This window comes from Cajanus cajan, chromosome 5 (assembly GCF_000230855.2).
Source record: "Cajanus cajan strain Asha chromosome 5, NIPB_CcT2T_4, whole genome shotgun sequence".
Classification (NCBI taxonomy): domain Eukaryota; kingdom Viridiplantae; phylum Streptophyta; class Magnoliopsida; order Fabales; family Fabaceae; genus Cajanus; species Cajanus cajan.
The window spans coordinates 24,492,143-24,513,481 of NC_138521.1; the positions used below are offsets into that span (position 1 = coordinate 24,492,143).

The window sequence follows — 21,339 nt, forward strand, 5'->3', positions numbered from 1 at the left end:
GGAAAGCTTCGTGTTGGACATCATTTTTGTTTTAATAGTATCTCTCGCTAAAGACCTAATTTAGATGATCCAAACCACTGAAGTTAAAGATCAATGTATTGAGAAGATATAATCAAAATTTCAGCATGATCCAACGATTAGCGAATTCTCTAGAGGCCTTGCACTACAACTAGAAAATAGGAGTCTTATACTAGACAACATTTTTGTTGTGATAGTATTTCTCACTACAAACTTGAATTCAACGATCCAATCGTTGAAATTGAAGATCAATATATTTTGAGGATATTATAAAAGAACCAACACGATCCGACGATTAACAAATATTAATTTTATTCTTTAATTATTCTCAATTTTTCATTCATTATCATAAATCTTTGGATGCTAGCTTGATCTTGTGGGGATTTCCTTTGATTTCTCATAAGAATCTTCAATATATTTTCGCAAAAGTAAGTCAACCATCAACCTAGCTAATACTTATAATTGAATTAAAACATGTTTTAACTAAGTTTGCTACTCACTTAAGTTGCGGTACCCACATCAATCGAATAATCACGAGTGCGACTATTAAATGGTAAAACACATGTTCACCATTATTACTAATAATATCAGGGACTCGTTAGCTTAACTACTTGAAATGATTATTTATTTGTTTAATGATTGACTAATATTTAATTTATCTCTATTTTTAAATTATAGGTTATTCATAAACGATAGACATTGGTTTTTTAAAGTCACTTTGAAGACTATTTTTTTATAGTTTTCTTTTGTACATTGGTATTGATGTTTAACATTGTTATAGAATGTTTACTATAGTTTTATTGTTGATTGTAACATTGGTACATTCTTATATATATTAATTGTTGATTGTTATTATTTAATGATAATATTTGTTTACTTTAACTTCATTGTTAACTCTCTTTGATTTCTAGCTATACTATTTAAATTGTTTAAATTTAAATTTGAGAGATATTGTATATATTATATATAGGGTCATAATGAATTGGACAATCATATACTATATTGAATTGTCTAGATTGTATTTTGTATGGAAAAATTTTAAAAATGAATAAAATATTTTTAAAAAAAAAGTTGCACTTTCTATGATAGGGATGACCTCACCTGTCATAGAAATAAACATTTTATAATGAGTGAGATATCATTATCTATTATAGAATGTGAACATTTTATGTCGAATAACGTTACACCCACCATAAAATGTGACACATTTTATGATGGATAATAAGTTACTCGACATAGAAATGTTCACTTTTTATGATGAGTATAGTCTTAATTGTCATAAAATGCAAGTATTAATGTGAGTAAAATATCACATTTGATATTCATATTATGATATACCTTGATCACCTACCATAGAAAGTAAATTTTGTCATGTGTGATCTCATCATAGAATGTGAAGACATTCATTTAAATTTATAACGAGTTCAAAATTGATATAAAATATCCAAAAACACTCGATGTCTCTTGCACATTAGTGATTACTTTTAAAATGTTATGCGTTTAGACGTTTACTAAAGCTTTCTTTAACCCTGAAGAGAAGCCGCTGCAGTTAGCATGATCCACGTGGGGTTTTTTGTTCACTTAATTCGCATGCACTTCAGCGTGAGGCAAGAATCTACAACGTAGGAAATCGTGTTTGTAGTTTACGATCGAGTGTCCTGTGCAAACTGTAGAACATGTTACCCGTACGTAATTTATGGATAACAGCTAATATGCGGATTTTGTTATTTACAAAAAATAGATGCAATGAATTTGTATAGGTAGTCCCCAAATTGTGTTAGGCCTTTCCAAAATAACAATAGCACCAAAAAATACAAAAGCTAGATGCAATCAATTTGAATGGGTAGTCCCCAAATTGTGTTGGGCATTTCCAAAATAACAATAGCACCGTCCTCCTCTCGTGTAAAAGCTAAAAAATATGGCTTGTAAACCATATCACGAAAGTGATGGCTGAATTAAGTTTGGATGTGTTCATTTTATATTTAAAAGAATGATTTTTCTTGAAAGAATATTTTAAGAAAATATTATTGATTCAATAAATAGTGATATTTAAAGTGATTTGTTAATTTCCTGGAGGCGTAAATTTAACTTTTAAATCGTATTTATATTATATTATACTTATTTATATGTTGATCAGTGACGAGTTCTAGTGTGGTCCTATTCATCATGTGGTGTAGAGTGATCCAACAGGTTATATATATATATATATATATGAAGAGGGTATAAATAATATCGGTATAACTTTTACTAAATGTTATATTGTTCAATAACTTTATATTAAATGTGAATTTTGTAAATTTAACCGTTAGATTGAAAGTTTTTTACTCTTAGATTGTATATATAAAATTTTATATTAATTCAAGATGATTTGATACTTCATTCTTATAAAACAAAATTAACGTAATATGTTTATTTTAAAATATACTAAAATATGAATACTTTGATTACCTTCAAGTTGTTGTTCAATTTTAACAAAATTTAATATACACATATAAAGTTATATGAATTTTCAATTTAACGGTTGAATTTACAAAATTCACATTTAATATAAAGTTATTGAACAGTGTAATACTTAGTAAAAGTTATACCGATATCGTTTGAACCCATATATATATATTGACAATATAATCTTTTAGTAAAAATTGGATAATAACCTTTCTACCCTTAACTTTTCAAATTCTTCTCCATTTTCTCAATTCACTTTCTAGTCATCTTCAACTCATCCTTTGCTAAACAATGTCGAAGCCTTCCTTTCGCCCGTTCACACTTCTTACCATCATCACCTCCCAAATCATCGGTTTTTCTGCATAAGAAATTTTAGAAAATTAAACAATTTTAAAATAGTTTAAATATATGTTTATTCTTTTTAAATTTAGAGTAAATTAGTTTTCGATTCCTTAAATTTAAAGCTGTTATTTTTAGCCTTTGTAATATTTAAAAATTTTGATTCAATTTCTCATATCATTAATAACATATATAAAATGAAAGTGACATATTAATATAATTATGTAATATCATTTTATCAATTAAGTTTAATACGATATTTTTACTAAAAAGAATACAAGTAGATAGATTTTATGTAATAGTATTTGACAACTTTTATAACAAAATTTGAATATTAAGACTAAAATAAGGTTTTTCTTGAAATTATAAGGACTAAAATACTAGTTTTATATTTGAGACACTAAAACAAATTTACCTTAAATTTAAGAGATTAAAAAAATATTTAAGCCTTTTAAAATTTTAGAATTGGAATTAGAGATGACAATAGGACGGGGCGGGTACGAATTTCACTACCCTAAACCCTAAATCCTATACCCATCCATGTCCCTATACTCAATGGATATGAGATTTGTGTTCCCATCTCCATTCCTATTAGGTAATCGGGTATATTCGTACTAGCCAAAAAATTATTTAAATATATTTAAAAAATATTAAAAAAAAGAATTTTAACATAAAATAACATTTATAAAATTGCATTAATTAAGTTTTATTTAACATTAATTTAAAATAGAGTAAGAACATAAATGTCAACTAATTTTTAAAAAAATAAATTAAATTTTCAAAAATTTAAAGTGAGTACAGGTATGAGTACGGGGTTGATATGTGTATATTCATCTCAGTCTCCATATTCGATTTAATAAATTAGATATTACCTCTACCAATGTTTGGTCAAACTGAGTATTTCCTCTCAAAATTAGGAACCCACGGGTATGAGTTTAGTTGTCATCCCTAATTTGAATTACTTTGATTTCATCATTTTTAAAATATTTTGTTTGGTTAAGTCAATTTTAAATTTTTAGTTTAGATATGATAATTTGATTTCTACGATAAGTAAAATTGATTTTAAACAATATATTATAATAAAATTTTAAGATTAAGTTTTATAAAATTAAATCTTAGTAAATATTTAAATATTTAATAATTTTAAATATTCAATAATTAAAAAAATTATTGGCATTTTTTATGTCAACTTTGGAAGAGATGAGAGGAAAGCAAGAGAGAGAAAAAAAATCAAATTCTTACTTTTTTTAGAAGAATTTAAAATTCTACAATTTTAATGAATTTTATAAATACTTAAATTTATTTATTTATTTTTCGTAAATTATTTGATTTTTTTTACTTAAATAATACTATTTTAAAAAAAATTTACCCAAATAATGACTGTGCAAATTTATTTCCCCAACTAGCATCATTTACTGTTCACGTTTCGGAACGAACCGTTCTGAAATCAAAATGGACCGTTCCGGATTAAAAAATAATACATGGAAAACAAATAAGAACGGGTCATTCTAAAATCAAAATTAGCACATAAAAAGTGGATAATTAAATATATTTTTTTCGATTTTTACTTATCAAATACCAAAACTCAGAAACTAACATCAAATAATTAAATTTATTGAATATTAACATTATAAATATATCTAAATAAATTTATTAAAATTCAATACAACAATAAAGATCAATGGTGGCAGAAATTGATTATGTTATTCTCTAATGTCCATCTCTGTTTTAATCCTACTAGACTTTGACTGACCCTTGAAAGTTCGCTTGAGTTCTGGAGTTTTCCACAAAGTTGGACCAGTGTAAGTAGGCTAATAATCTTCATGTCAGAGCTCTCCAAACTATCATTCGTATACCTTTCTAGAACTTGCCGCAATCATACCACATTTCATTTAACCTTACTATAAATCTCCCAACGGGTCAAACTTTTCTCGGATGTAATCTTCATGTCGAAGCTCTCCAAGCTGTCCTTCGTATACCTTTCTAGAACTTGCCGCAATCATACCACATTTCATTTAGCCTTACTGTAAATTTCCCAGCAGGTCAAACTTTTCTCGGATGTAATCTTCATGTTGGAGTTCTCCAAACTGTCCTTCGTATACCTTTCCCGAACTTGTCACAATCATACCACATTTTATTTAGCCTTACTGTAAATCTCCCAACGGGTCAAACATTTCATTTGGGGAGCTTCGACATGAAGATTATTGGCCTACTTACACTAGTCAAACTTTGTGGCCAAATCCAGAACTCAAGCAAACTTTCAAGGGTCGGCCAAAGTCCAGCCGGATTAAAACAAAAATAGACATTAGAGAACAACATAATCAGTTTCTGCCACCATTGATTTTTATTGTATTGAATTTTAATAAATTTATTTAGATATATTTATAATGTTAATATTCAATAAATTTAATTATTTGATGTTAGTTTCTGAGTTTTGGCATTTGATAAGTGAAAATAAAATAAAAATTATTTGTAGGTCAGAACGGGTAGTTCTAGTTTCACTTTTTATGTGCTAATTTTGATTTTGGAACAACCCATTCTAATTTATTTCTCATGTGTTATTTTTTAATCCGGAACGGTCCGTTCTGATTTCAGAACGGCCTTTTCCGAACGTGAACAGTAATTGGTGCTAGTTGGAGAAATAAATTTGCACAGTTTCTATTTGGGTAAAATTTTTTAAAATAGCATTATTTGAGTAAAAAACGCAAATTATTCATCTAAAAAAAGTATTTCACTAAAAAATATTTGAAATTCTATGAAAAAAATTGAATTGCTACCTCTATTTCTATTTATAAGATTCAACTTATAATTATTTGTTCCTTTATATAAGACACAATTCATATTGTACCATATAATAATTATTTTTAAACTAAAATACTCCTTATTAAATAGTGATATCTTAATTTGGTAAAATACATTAGTTATACACTCTTTAAAGAGTATCCACCCTAATTAGTTAAGAGAAAAATGAGTATTAACTCATAAAGGTAATTAGTATAAGGCATGACTCTAGTTGATTAGAAGATATAAAAAATATTAACTAAAAGAGAGAAGTATAAGAGTAGTTTTGGAGAAAAAAAAATATAACTAAGATAAGTTTATTATTATTATTATTATTATATTATATTTAAATATAAAAATATTTATATAAAAAGATCATTATCTTTTATATTGTTCTGAGTGGACAAAATATCCAGATTGACATGGTGAATGTATAAGAACCAAAGTGTGAAAAATAAAGGTTTCGTTCTTCATAAAGGATATTTTTTTTCCATAACTTTTACCAAATCTCACATCTTATTACTTCTGATGAGCATGCCTAGTTACCCATTTCTTCGAAATAAAATTTGCACATCTCCATTATCACAAAGCAAAAGAGTGAAAAATATACAAGAAAAAAAAACATTTGAATATATCAAAATTACAAGAATTCATAGTAATTGAATAAAAAATAAGGAAACACTCTAAAAGAGAATTTCTGTTTCATCATATTAATGTATAATTATTTATTTATTTATTATTATTGAAACTGATAAGCTAGTTGAAGTTTATCAGTTATAGATTAAGAATTAAAAAATTGAAAGTTTATAGATTAGTTCACTAAATTAAAAATGTTTGGTAAAATTAATTAATAAAATTAAAAAAAAAATAGTTACATTATCCAACTAAATTTTTTTTTCCAACGATTTCATTTTGAATCACAACCAAATTATAATTAAAAAGGGTCAATCAATCCATGTGATGCTGTAAGCCTGTAAGCATGCAGAGCTCATGGCATCAACGTCATTGACCAACGTATCCCTCATTGATATTTGCATTCTACGACAAAAATGAGTTTGTTTAAACTGAACCACCGATTAATATCACCGTAAAAGAGTAACATGGGAAATATTCACATAAAAGTCAATTTTTATTTTTTAATGATTCTAAATATATTTAATATTACTACTAAGCGCACACACAAAAATAGAGAAACAAAAACAAACTCAGAAATTAACGTGGTTCGGCACTTCTTGTTTACATCTACAAACAACTCATTTTATTTCTCCACTTACAATTTTTACAAGGACAAAATTGCAAACCCTCTCATTCACAAGTTTTCTGGAAAAAACTTGGAAACCTTCATACACAAATTTTCTGGCAAAACTTGAAAACCCTCTCATGACACACAACTACCCAAGTCCCCAATACACCCATTGGAACCAATGTTGTTGTGGTGAGTAGACTCAAAACTATCACCCCTTATTTATAGTAGTAGTCTATCACTTCCCTTCTTCAAACTACCCAATGTGGGACTTTGGAGGATACCCACACACTTTGGGCACAACACAAACTACCCGATGTGAGACTTTGGAGGACACCCACACACTTTGGGCACAACATATCCTCCCTTCATCCAAAGTCTCACATTAATCCATCATCATTCACAAGTTTTCTGGCAAAGCTTGGAAACCCTCCTTCACAAGTTTTTCTGGCAAAACTTGAAAACCATCTCTTCACAAGTTTTTCTGGCAAAACTTGAAAACCCCTTCTCACAAGTTTTTCAGGCAAAACTTGAAAACTCATCTTCACAAGTTTTTCTGGCGAAACTTGGAAACCCCTTCCCACAAGTTTTTCTGGCGAAACTTGGAAACCCCTTCTCACAAGTTTTTCTGGCGAAACTTGAAAACCCTCTCTTCACAAGTTTTTCTGGCAAAACTTGAAAAACCTCCCTTCACAAGTTTTTCTAGCGAAACTTGGAAACCCCTTCTTCACAAGTTTTTCTTCTCACAAGTTTTATGGTAAAACTTGGAAACCCTCCTCCATATGACCTCCTCGCTACACTACTTCTCTTCCTCCCTGGTACACTGCTCCACCATCAAGCTGGTCACCCGATCAAACCATCGGCTCTGATACCACTTGTTGGGAAAAGAAGCCTTCAAACAGCGGAAGCGCACACACAAAAATAGAGAAACAAAAACAAACTCAGAAATTAACGTGGTTCGGCACTTCTTGCTTACATCCACAAACAACTCATTTTATTTCTCCACTTACAATTTTTACAAGGACAAAATTGCAAACCCTCTCATTCACAAGTTTTCTGGAAAAAACTTGGAAACCTTCATACACAAGTTTTCTGGCAAAACTTGAAAACCCTCTCATGACACACAACTACCCAAGTCCCCAATACACCCATTGGAATCAATGTTGTTGTGGTGAGTAGACTCAAAACTATCACCCCTTATTTATAGTAGTAGTCTATCACTTCCCTTCTTCAAAATGTGAGACTTTGGAGGATACCCACACACTTTGGGCACAACACAAACTACCCGATGTGGGACTTTGGAGGACACCCACACACTTTGGGCACAACAACTACTACTACTACTACTACTACTTTTTTTTGTATTTTGCTTCTTTAATATTTTATTTAAACAAGTGTTAATTCTAATAATTTTAATATACTCAAATATTTTTCTTTTTCGCATATCAATCTTGGTTTTTACATTTTCACAACTCAAATAAAATTTACGGAAATCAAATCCTTTATAATAACCAAAAGAAATTATTAAAGCTAAATTATAAAACCGATATAAAGTTAAATTTAAGTAAGCCTCGAATAATAAATAAACAAATCACTTTAAATAAAACTATTTTCTTTAATGTTGTTTTTTAGTTCTTGTTACCCAAAAGAAAAATCAATATTTTCTGAAAACGTGATTTCAAGAAAATTCATTATTCATTTAAACATAAAATGAGCACATACTGTTCGTGGCTTTCGTAGTTCCGTCAGTTGGATACCTTAATTATCATAAATACTCGGATTGCGATCAATAATTGACAAGGAGAACTAATTAGAGATGGACTCACTTTTGGCACAAATAGACAAATATGTATCACTTCAGGATATTTACAATGCATAACTGATTGGACGGAAAAACATTATTTTAATAGAAATATATGAGAAGAAAAAAGTTTTCGTGTTAAAAAGAAAGAGCTTGCACGTCTATATATATGGGTGTGGTATGAGCTTTAAACTCATAGAAGCAAAAATTAAAGCAAAGAGCAAAACGAGTGAAAGAGAGAATAGAAAGAAGAAAAAAAAGAATGGAAGTAGCACAGGTACTGCACATGAACGGAGGCGTTGGAGACGCAAGCTATGCAAACAACTCCTTTGTTCAGGTAAATATATATACTTACAACGTAACATCATGCAATTCGTGTTTAATTCTTTTATAAACCCAATCAAAAAACTTTTGTTTTCCTTATATTGTACATTTGTATGTATATCCTTTTGAATGAGACAAAAAAGAAGTAACTATACTGTGTCATTATATATACATGCAGCAAAAGGTGCTTTGTTTGACAAAGCCCATAAGAGAGGAAGCCATAACAAGCCTCTATTGCAACACACTCCCTAGAAGTTTGGGAATTGCAGATTTAGGTTGCTCTTCTGGACCAAACACTTTGTTTGTGGTTTCAGAATGTATCAAGACTGTGGAGAAGCTTTGCCAACAGCTGAACCATAAATCTCCCGAATACAAGGTCTTTCTCAACGATCTTCCTGGGAATGACTTCAACAACATATTTAAGTCTCTTGACAGCTTCAAAGAGAAATTGTATCATGAAATGGAAAGTAGGGTTGGTCCATGCTACTTCTCTGGGGTTCCCGGTTCTTTCTATGGCAGGGTTTTCCCTAATCGAAGTCTTCATTTTGTTCATTCCTCTTACAGCCTTCAATGGCTATCTAAGGTATATATTTCATTTTTAATTAAATATTTTCTTTTGTTTTGTACGAGACTTTAATATAAATAATTGTTATGTAATCTTGGTGATAAATTAGGTTCCTGAGGGTGTAGATAACAACAAGGGCAATATTTACATAGGCAGTACAAGCCCATCAAATGTTGTGAGAGCATACTACGAACAATTTCAAACAGATTTCTCTCATTTTCTGAAGTGTCGAGCAGAAGAACTTGTTGAAGGAGGTCGTATGGTTCTCACATTTTTGGGAAGAAGAAGCGACGATCCATCTAGTAAGGATGGTTGCTACATTTGGGAGCTTATGGCTAAGGCTCTTAATGATATGGTCTTGGAGGTACACTTTCTAAATATATAAACTAATCCTTGTTTGTTATAACAAACAAAAATCACGAGAAGGGATCTTGGAAAACACATGGTGGACCCCCTTTTCACAAAGACAAATAAAAATGAAAACATTCGTCTAATCCTCAAAATCCTGAGCTATTTTGACCATTGCTCTGACGATTAGATATTACTTATATAAGTAGCTACTCACACCAACTACATCTTTGGATTTATCTCTCTATTTTTTATTTTTTATTTTATCTAAACTCTATTTATTTATTTTTTTTGTTGACACAAATAAATTTGGCAAGATATATGCATGAACATAAATCCTTTTACTATATGTCACAGGGTATCATAAAGGAAGAACAATTGGATACTTTTAACATCCCGCAGTACACTCCATCCCCATCTGAAGTGAAATTGGAAGTTTTAAAAGAAGGATCATTCGCCTTAAGTCGTCTAGAAGTGTCAGAAGTGAATTGGAACTGGAATTCCATTGATGATTGGAACAGTACTCTTGACTTTGAATTTGATAGGTCTGATGAATCACTTGGTAATGGAGGGTACAATGTGGCACAGTGCATGAGGGCTGTGGCAGAACCTATGCTGATTAGTCACTTTGGTGAAGCTATTATTGAAGAGGTTTTTAGCCGCTACCAAAAAATATTGAATGATCGTATATCCAAGGAGAAAACTGAGTTCATCAATGTTACCGTATTATTGACTAGAAAAGCATAACCAAGAAGTTTGCATCTATGGTTTTTCATAACTATTGTGGTAGTATTAATGGGTATTATTTGTTTGCTTGCTTTTCTATTTCCCTAGCAATTAGCTAGCAAAATGTTATGATGAAGAAAAACTAAAAACTAGGAATATTGTGTTGTACCGTTGGTATAATAGTTTTTTTCTTTTATGTATATATATGTATGCATTTTTATATGTGTACGTGTATATTCTCGATTGTGTAATAAAATTATTTGAGAGATTATTATAATTAATCTATTATATTTCAATTTTGTGTTCACTAACAAAAGCATTATTGATTAAACTCAAACAAATTGAGTTGTGTTGAATATTATGCTCCTATATCATAAGCTAAAATATACACATAATAACTCCTATTTTACATCAAATTTTAACAATTTTATCTTTAAATTGAAAGTTCCTAATGTACTAGAGTAAAGAGCGACATATCTTAAACTTGACCATATAAAAGATGACCTGTAACACACCATAAAAACATTGTTACATAAAAAATGTGCTCTCATAAATATCGCCCATCACTAGTGAAAAAAAAACTTTTAAAATCGGTTAATTTCAACTTTTAAAATCGGTTTCGTAACGAATTTTAAAAGATCCGATTTTAAAAGTTAGACTTTTAAAATCGGTTATATAACCGATTTTAAAAGTTAACTTTTAAGATCGGTTATTTTATAACCGATCTTAAAAGTCTTGGCTGTGAAAAAATTAAACTGGAACGGGTCGTTCCAAAACTGGAATGGGCCGTTCCACATTGTTAAAAAGGCCTAAAATTATGGTTTGGAACAGGTCGTTCTAGCATAGTTTGGCAGGAGTTAAAGCCAATCTAGAACCGGCCGTTCTAATTTCAGAACGGCCCGTTCTCCTTGCAGAACGGCCCGTTCTCCTTGCAGTACGGCCCGTTCTCTTGCAGAACGGGCCGTTCCAGATTCAAAATTTACCCAAAATGAACCTACAACAAAAATAGAGACATTAGAAGAGCATGAGAAGACGAAAAGAGACACGAGAAGAGCATGAGAAGACGAAAACGAAAACGACAACAAAATTTACCTTTTGGGAGACTTTAGAAAATGAGAGCGCGAGAGAGTAAAAAATGGAATGGAGGGAAAGATTAAAGAGAATGAGAATGGAGGGAAATATAAAAGGTTTCTGACGATACTTTTAAAATCAGTTATTTAAGAACCGATTTTGTATACTACATACAAAATCGGTTCCTAAATAACCGATTTTAAACGTAACACTTTTAAAATCTGTTGTTAAGTAATCGATTTTAAAAGTAGCACTTTTAAAATCGGTCATAAAATAGCCTATTTTAAAAGTACTTTTAAGATCGGTCATTTTATGACCAATCTTAAAAGTTATGTCTGATACAACTTTTAAGATCGGTTCTTTTGTAACCGATCTTAAAAGTTGAGTCAGACATACCTTTTAAGATCGGTAATAAAATAACCGATCTTAAAAGTACTTTTAAGATCGGTTAAAATTTAATCGATCTTAAAAGTGTTTACATTATTTACAAAATTGTCACCGCGTGACTTTTAAGACCAGTCACCTTTTAACCGATTTTAAAACCCCGATTTTAAAACTAATTTTTGCACTCATTATGGGTCAATATTGAGATTAAGGTGGTTGCCTCATTATGGGTCAATATTGAGATTAAACCGAGACCTTTTTCCTTCATATACCTACTACATAAGTCTACATAGTGTCTTCCATTCAACAATTACAACCTTGATAGAGTTGAAATCTCCCAACTAGGTAATGTTCTTAATTATTTTTTCCACTAGCTTAATCAAATTCAACCAGGAATACATGTGGAAACTATCACTAGTGGAAAAAGGATTTTTAAAATCGCTTATTTTTAACTTTTAAAATTGGTCCCTAATCGATCTTAAAATAGCGAATTTTAAAAAGCTGGACTTTTAAGATTGGTTATAGCATAACTGGTCTTAAAAGCCTTTGTTTTTAGTATCGATTATAGCATAATCGATCTTAAAAGTGGTGACTTTTTTTTGAATGTTGACTTGTTTTGGGAGCGTCTCAAAACAAAACTTGCAAATGAATAAATACCAAGCAGTTCAGATGGTTTTAATTAACCAAAATATCTATATTTTCTATGTTACTTCTCACTGAACCAAATTGCATACAAATGATAAGAAATGATTACTACAAGAAATTTTGAAATTACAGACGACCAAAATCTATGGGTAATCCAAAAAATCCGTGGGTGACACTTCATTTCTGACAAATTACAGATGGATAATAATTCGTCAGAAAATTGCTCGTTTGAAACATTTATCGATGGATTATAATCCGTGGGTAAATTTTTGATGGAATTACCCACGGATTTTATCCGTGAGTATTGTTGATAATATTTTTAAAAAATTATTTTAAAATTATATTAAATAACATCCTTATTTAGTGCAACCATCTCTCATATCTGACCTTTTAGTAACTCCACTCCATGACACTTCACGCAACTCCTCGTTGGTCAGAACCCTTCACCAATCAGAGCTCTTTATGGGTAACCCTTTTTTAGATATTCGTATGCTTTTAGGATCAAAGATTGACCCCACAAACCCCACAAATTAACACAAGACTTTTCAGCTTGCCTTGTCGTCACTTGCACATTTTTCTAGAAAACTTTCCAAAAAGGCCACTGATCATTCCTAAATTATCCCATGTCAAGCTCGCTTAACTATGAAGTTCTTAAGGAATAAGCTACCAAAGAGTAGATGCATCTCATTGGTATAAATAGTACAAATTAATTCTTTTAAGTCATCTTTAACTATACAATCTCATACTTGTACAATCTTTAGATCCCTCTCATTCCAGTATATTTCACAAATTACAGTATAATATAATACTGTAATTTTTATCTAAATTAAAAAATATGAATATTTTAGTTTGTGTATTTAACAAGTGACATTTTTATTTATTATAATTAAAATTTATAATAAATTATATATAAAAAAAATATTATAGTTAAATCAATAAATCATATTTAAAATTTGTATAAATATATATTAAATGAAAATTAGTAACTAATCAAAGAATAATTAATTTCTATTTATAAAGCACAAATGTCTTTCTTGTACCATAGCGTTTTTAGAGACTTTTCTTTAACTATAAGAATTTTATATATTTTTTTAAAAAATTTATCTAATTTAGTTTTTATTTATCATTATTACTTATAAATTACTTATATTATTTTTAACATAAATTATTAATAAAAAAATAATTACCCACGGATACATCCGTGGGTAATTATCTAATTTAATTTTTATTTATCATAATTACTTATAAATTAATTTTATTATTTTAACATAAATTATTAATAAAAAATAATTACCCACGGATACATCTGTCGGTAACTCCGTGGGTAATTATCTAATTTAATTTTTATTTATCATAATTATTTATAAATTAATTTATTATTTTTAAAATAAATTATTAATAAAAAATAATTACCCAAGGATTTATTCGTCGATAATTACCCACAGATACATCCATGGGTAATTTTGTGGGTAATTATCTAATTTAACTTTTATTTATCATAATTACTTATAAATTAATTTTATTATTTTTAAAATAAATTATTAATAAATCCATGGGTAATTACCCACGGATTTATCCATCGGTAATTACCCATGAATAAATCCGTGGGTAATTATCTAATTTAACTTTTATTTACTATAATTACTTATGAATTAATTTTATTATTTTTAAAATAAATTATTAATAAAAAAATAATTACTCACAAATACATCTGTTGGGAATAACGTAATTTCGTGGGTATTGTTGATAATATTTTTAAAAAAATTATTTTGAAATTGTATTAAATAATAATCTTGTTTTATTAAAAATAATATAATTCAAAATTGGTAAAATTATTATAAATGTTAAGAAATTATCTTTTAATTTTAGACTATTATGCATCAATATATCATTTCACTAATTATATATTTCTCAATTTAAATAAAATTAACTATATAATATTAAAATATATTGATAGTAAATTATTATTTTATACTATCATTTAATTATAAATTTTATATATATAATAGTTGGTATGGTAAATTAATTAGCATGAACAATGTTTTAGACAGATAATCCGTGGAAAATGTCTGTCTAAAACATCATAATTTTCCCACGAAAAAAATTCGTGGGTATTATCCATATGAAATTTCAGATGGAAAAAATCTGTGGGTAATCTGTCAGAATCAATTATTTTTTAGACGGACACATATCCATCGGGAAAATCCGTCGGTAATGTTATTTTTCAGACTGATATTTATCCTTGGGAAAAAGTCCATCGGTAATTTTTGTAGTGGATAAATGTCAACCATATATATAATTAAATAGTTTTAAATACATGTAATACATAAATGGACCACATTGCTTAATAAAATGTAAGTCCTAACTAGTCAAAGCAATACTATAAAAATATAATCGCAAACTAGTTAATGTAATGGTCAATAAAAAAATGTGGCACATTGCTCCCTAATGGTGTTTATGTCTTCTAGCGGTAATGGTGATCGATCTATAAATATCTATTAGGAAAAATTAGAAAAATTAGTAATAATTCATAAAATAAATAAAATAAGAACTTAAAAGAAAAACTTTAAAAATTATAAAACTTACTTCAATCCACCCAGATATTATATGTGAATCGACAATAGTATGCATTGTCTTCATTACATAGTATTCATACTCATAGTTTCCTTTTTTTATGAGACTACAAAAAGAATATAACATCAATTTCAATAGTAATAGTAATTCAAAACAAAATTACTTAAAAAAATATCATTGCTAGAATTAAAATCTTATTTTAGGAGAGACCTAACCCATTTTTTTCTTCAACTTTGAACCCTTAAGTATATGATATCCTTCCATGGCCCTAATGATAAAATGACATTATGATTATAGTTTAAAGTCAAATGTAATGATAATCAATAAAAGAAAGTAGATGGTTTTAAACAACTTATTTATCTAATGATTGTCTAATAAAGTCCACAGGAGGAGGTTTATACAACGAGCAAATGCATACAACTTTGTTGTCCATAGGACAAATAACTAGAAGTTGCCAATGAGCATTGTATTAAGAAATTATTAGTTATAGAAAATAGTTTTTATAAAAAATTATAATTAATTATATAAAAGTAGACTTACTTAGAAAAGTAAGGGGCCAAATAAACTTTTTTATTTGAGTCAGACATCCAATTTTGAATGTCAGCTTGTATTTCTTCAGCCTTGTTCCCATTTTTTTTTTATTGACTCAGGTTCCAAAAATCCATACATGTGATTATTCCCCTTATCCACACTTAATTTATAGATAAATCTACAAGGTTATAAACAATGTTAGAAAAAATCAACAAAATATAATTAAAATTAATTTAAATACTTACAACAACAACAACTGTAAAATTGATATGTTTAGCATACAGTGACTGTTTGTATCTCTGATATGTCACTCTGACTTACATATAGAGGTACTTTACTAGGCATGTCAAACACTTCAGTAGCCCAAGGGACTTGTTTGGGTAGCTCATCATCTTCTATATCTGCAACTAATCTTTGTAGCCTCTTTATTGGAGGAAGATTCCTAGAAGGGATAATAATGACCTTCCCTTTACCCTTTGGTGATTGTATGTCCAAGGAGAAAACTAAGTTCATCAATGTTACCATATTATTGACTCGAAATGCATAAGCAAGAAGTTTGCGTCTATGATTTTTCATAAAGATTGTCATAGTAATTTGATATAACTGTTTGTTTGCTTTTTTTATTTTCCCTAGCAATTAACTAGCAAAATGTTAAGATGAAAGAAACAAAAATAGTTAGGAGTATTGTGTTGTACCTTCTTTATAATAGCTTTTTCTTATATCTTCTCATTCTATAATAAAACTATTTATGTGAGATTATGATAATTAATCTATTATATTTTAATTTTGTGTTCACTTGTTGAGAATTGATTAAACTCAAAATCTTAAGCTTAAGCTTGCTCCGGCCACTTGATCTTGTCCTTGAAGGTTGCTGGACGAAATTTCCAACTAGGAAGAGCCTTGATGGCGGAAAGAAAAAAGAAGAATGAAGAAGAAGGGAGCACCAAAGCAAGGTGAGTAATGGATTACTCATAAAGGTGCTAAACCTAGAGAAAGTTCAAAGGAACCTAGGCTAGGTGAGAGTGACTTTGAGGAGAGACTTGGCTGAAATGATTTCAGAAATCTCATTAATATTCAAAGTGCTAAAATGTGAAGAGAAAAATCCAATTTATAGGCTAAGGAAGCAAGCATAATGGTGCCAACTCAAGGAGCAAAATTGGCGCCAAAAATTTGAATTTCAAATGGGATTTGAAATTCAAATTTCTTGGTAGCCCCATGTGCACGTCCAAGAGCTGATTCCATGTGCATTAAGGTTACATTTAGAGTTAATTTGATGTTGATTTGGGTGGTCTATGTGCAGCACCATGTGGGTTAGCCCATGTGCACCAAATGCAACTCAAATTACTCCTAAATGTGACCTTAATTTTAGCTAACTTTGCCTAATTAAGATTTCCCTTCATAATCCTATTCTAATGGCCTAAATATAATGGCCAACCAAATATAATCAAAAGGAAAAATTACAAGAATCAAAATGAGCCCAATATTGGGTACCAAAAGCCCAAAGGCCCATAAAGCCCAAAACTAGGCCCAATAAGCCTATAACCCAAAATGCTACTCTATGTGGTCCAAAATACAAGAACAAAATATATGAAACCTATACTAATATAATATATACAAAATATAAGAAAATGGATACATTAAGATATGGCCCATGTGATGGCATCCTAGCTTGCATGAACTTGAGATGATCAACAAAGAATAGGACGCCTTCTCCAAGGATCAAGTTCTTCAAAGGTGGCACAAGGTTTTAGGGTGGATGATGATGGAATGGACGAAAATGGAGGTTGGGTAGAAGGTGTTTGAGGAAATGCTTGAGAAGGGTACTCTAGGGTTGGCTCACTTCATGATGATGAAGGCCACTTCTAGGGTTGTTTCTCTCAAGGTGGAGATGGGAGGGAGGTGGCCGAATTAGCCAAGGGTGACTAAGGATGATATAAAGGCAAAAATGCTCTCTTTATATTCAATTTCCAAAGTATTTACAAGGTGTGGTGCCTAGGGTATTTATAGGAGTGGGAGGCATAGAGCTGTCAAAACGGGTAACCCGGCCCGGCCCACCATGGGTTGATCATTTGGTGAGCTAACCCAACTCGGCTTATTTATTAGTGAGCTAAAAAATTTTGGACCCGGCCCGGCCCACCACGGGTTGGTGGGTTAAACGGGTTGGCTCACCAAATTTAAAAAAAATGTAATATGCCGGGGTGGTGCGCTGCGCGGTAGTGCAAGACTGTGAGTGTCCCAGGGTGATGCGTGGCACAAGCAGTCGTGCCAGGACAGCGGTGGTGGGTGGCCCCCAAACAATGTGCACGGTGCGAGGTGGCCCGGGGTGGTGACGTGCGCGGTGGCTTGCGGTGGGCGCGATGGTGTGCGCGATGGCTCGCGGTGCGCGCGATGGTGCACGCGATGGCTCGCGGTGCGCGCGGTGGTGTGCGCGGTGGTGTGCGCGGTGGCTCACGATGCACGCAGTGGCTCACAACGCACGCGATGGTGCTTGATAGTTGTGGTGCGACGCGTCGTAGTTGTGGTTCGGTGGCAGCCGTGGTGCGGTGTGGTGTGAGAGGGTGGCTGGAGCTGGCTGCGTTGCGGCGATGACTGGTGCGGCGTTGATATTGTTCTGAAGTTGAAAGTTAAGGTTTAGGGTTTTGAAATTGAAACCCTATTTCTTGTTGGGCTGCACCTACATTTGGCCCAATAGTTGCTTCTTTTTTTTATTTTTAATTACCTACATTTTGGCCCAATAATTGCTTCTTCTTTTTTTAATTAAGGGTTGGTGAGTCAGCCCGGCTCACCACGGGTTCAACCCGGGTGAGCCGGGTTGTTAGTGAGCCGGGTTCAAAATTGGCCCGCACTAAAATTTTCAATTTTTTTTAGCCCAACCCGGCTCGAACCCGTGGTGGGCCGGGTTGGCTCACCGGGTTGAGCCCATTTTGACAGCTCTAGGGAGGCATCTAGGGTTGCATTTAGGGTGCCAAATGCACACCAAATGAAACCCAAATTAATCCTAGATGCAACTTGGTGGCCAAGGATGAAATCTTTGGGTTTAGTTAGGCTATATCTAGGTGCATGATAAGACCATGCAACCTTTGCCCTCCACTTGGGCCTAAGCCTTTCTAACACAAAAAATAGGTCCAATAGCCACAAAAATATGTCTAGGTTTTTGTTCCCACCCTAATCAAATACCTTAGCCCAAAAATAAAATCCTATGATCTAAAACACCCCATAATACAATGGTAAAATGAGAAATACAAACGAAAATAAATCCTATGACTAAGATACCCCAAAATACAAGGGTAAAATTAGAAATACGAGTAAAATAAATTCTAAGACTAAAATACCCCAAAATATAAGGGTAAAATAGGAAATCAAATACAAGGACAAAATAGGAATAAATGCTATGCTAAGAAAATCTTAGGAGCTAAGGCCCAAAAGTGGGCTCACTCTTCCTATGGTTTTTTTTCAACACTAACCCATTCCTTTTGCCTCCTTCAATACATCACCTCTTGGACTTCTTGGCCTTAGTATTATTCCATCATTCCCTCTCTCTTGAAAAGGATTTGACCTCAAATCAAGAGGTTCCTCATGGTGGGAATCATGACCAACAAAAACATAAAAATAAGCATTAGAGGTAATAGTATATGATATAAATAGGAAGAGTATCCTAAGAGGAGTTCTCCTAAAAATGCTAAAAAGATTGTCTAAATTAAAAGGACTATACTCTCTAATGTGAAAGATAGGATCCTCCCCATGGTGAAGTCTAAGTGTATAACTAAAACCTAAAAAGGTAAAAAGACTAAAACTATAGCACACCAATGCATTAGTCCTAAAAACTAAAATGTCTTGTTGGAGGTACCCAATGTAGTGACCTAGGTATGTATTGGAAAATAAAGAAAACTTAACTAAAAAATTACCTAAACAGCTTTGTATTGCATAATTTGTTAGATACATATGATAAAAAGGTGTTAAGAGGAGTCTAGAAAACTCATATAATCTAAGTTTGTCTTGTAGGGAAGTAACCAAGTTAAGTTCAAATAAGTGTGAACTTCCTTCAAGATCAAAAATAGAAGATACAACACCATGAGATGTATCTAACAAACCATACAAACCAAAAGTTGGGTGCTTTATGAAGGGAACTAAAGTGGAAAGAGTCTTAAAGAAGGAAGGCTTTTCTTCCTTGGGCACCACCAAGGAAGTAGCACAAGAAGGGACTAAGTGAATTCCACTTCTTCTTCACTAAATCTTGAAGTTGAGATTTTTTTTCTTTAAAAAGGGTTTGTTTTTGAATCTCCACTTCATGACTAGTGGCAATGTGAGAGAAAGAGTTAAGGTCTTGATGAATGAAGAGAGTCTTTTTTAAATTATTTTCAATGGGAAAGTGACTCTCTTCAAGCATAAGCCCTTTGGAAGAAACATTATCCTCCTTACTCTTCTCTAAGAGTGTTGGTTGTTTTTTTTCTTGTTCTAACCACTCTTTAACCCTCTCTATACTTTTCTTTCTTTTCTTTTTCTTTGCTTCTAAGTTCTTCCTCTCTTTTTTGTATTTTCTTCCTCATGCATACTCTTAGGGATTCTAACCTCTTTGTATTTTTGATACCTAGTTGGGAAAACCCTAGGTTTGGATCCACTAGTTTCTCTCCCCTCAACTAATTTTGCAAGTAATTGTTTTATTTCCTCCTTATTCCTAGCATTTTCTTTTTCTCTTTTTTCTAATTTCTTCCTCTCTTTTTATGTGTTCCTCTTCTTTTTTTCTTATGTACTCTTTTAACTCTCTAATCTCATCTCTAACACTAGACCTAGTACTACAAGAATTATGACCATGTACACTAGAATGAGCACTCATCTTTGATCAAGAAAAGGTTTTCACAAATTTGTTTTCAAAAGGTTGGTAAAAAGGTTTTCACAAAGAATGAGTGATAAAAAGGTTTTCACAAAAAGGTTTTCAAGATGCAAGATTGGTATGAAAAGGCCTAAGTGTACAAAGTGAACTATCAAGGGAGGTGGACTACAAGGAATCACTTAAAAACCAAGCTTTTTCAAGTAAGAATCACTAAGCCTTTTCACACATTTCTCACAAAACAATTTTTTTTTTGCACAAGAAAAAGGTGTGTGGTGTGCACGGCCCCCTAGTAAGCAAATTGAAGCCTTCTAGACGAAACAAATAGACAAAGTAAAGACCTAGGCAATTATAATACAAAAGCTATAAAGCATGCAAAGGAAAGCACTTAAAACATATGCTAGTCGGATTCCTAGGTGAAGGTTTTCAAATCACCTTCAAACTACACGAAATTACTACCAAAAAATGAAGAGGTTTAAAATGGCCAATTACAACCCAAAATGGAAGAAAGCAAAGGCCAAATACAAGAAGGCCAAAAATAAAACAAGAAAGAAACAAGTAAGAAAAAGAAATTGTTGAATCTCCAAGTCTTCAAATCTCCACCCCTTCACAATGAACACCCAAGGTTAGCCTTTCAATGGTGTTTGCACTCTTTGATTTGGTGTGATCCTCCAAAGTTCCTTGAACTTAAATTGGACAGCCCCTCCACTCAATCC

At 31.4% G+C, this 21,339-nt stretch overlaps 1 protein-coding gene across 1 annotated transcript; it reads left to right on the forward strand.

Annotated features, from left to right (window-relative positions):
* The first annotated feature begins 8,808 nt into the window (after positions 1-8,808).
* Positions 8,809-10,886, forward strand: LOC109810771 (S-adenosyl-L-methionine:benzoic acid/salicylic acid carboxyl methyltransferase 3). The gene is made up of 4 exons (XM_020374327.3): positions 8,809-8,964; positions 9,130-9,534; positions 9,626-9,880; positions 10,222-10,886. Exons 1-4 carry the CDS (start codon positions 8,890-8,892, stop codon positions 10,609-10,611), a joined length of 1,125 nt encoding a protein of 374 aa, XP_020229916.1. The 5' UTR covers positions 8,809-8,889; the 3' UTR covers positions 10,612-10,886.
* Positions 10,887-21,339: the final 10,453 nt, after the last annotated feature.

Coding starts and splice junctions, on each gene's coding strand:
- LOC109810771 (XM_020374327.3), top strand. CDS start 8,890: ATGGAAGTAGCACAGGTACTGCACATGAACGGAGGCGTTGGAGACGCA. Junction 8,965..9,129: donor CAAACAACTCCTTTGTTCAG/GTAAATATATAT, acceptor ATATACATGCAG/CAAAAGGTGCTTTGTTTGAC. Junction 9,881..10,221: donor TTAATGATATGGTCTTGGAG/GTACACTTTCTA, acceptor TATATGTCACAG/GGTATCATAAAGGAAGAACA.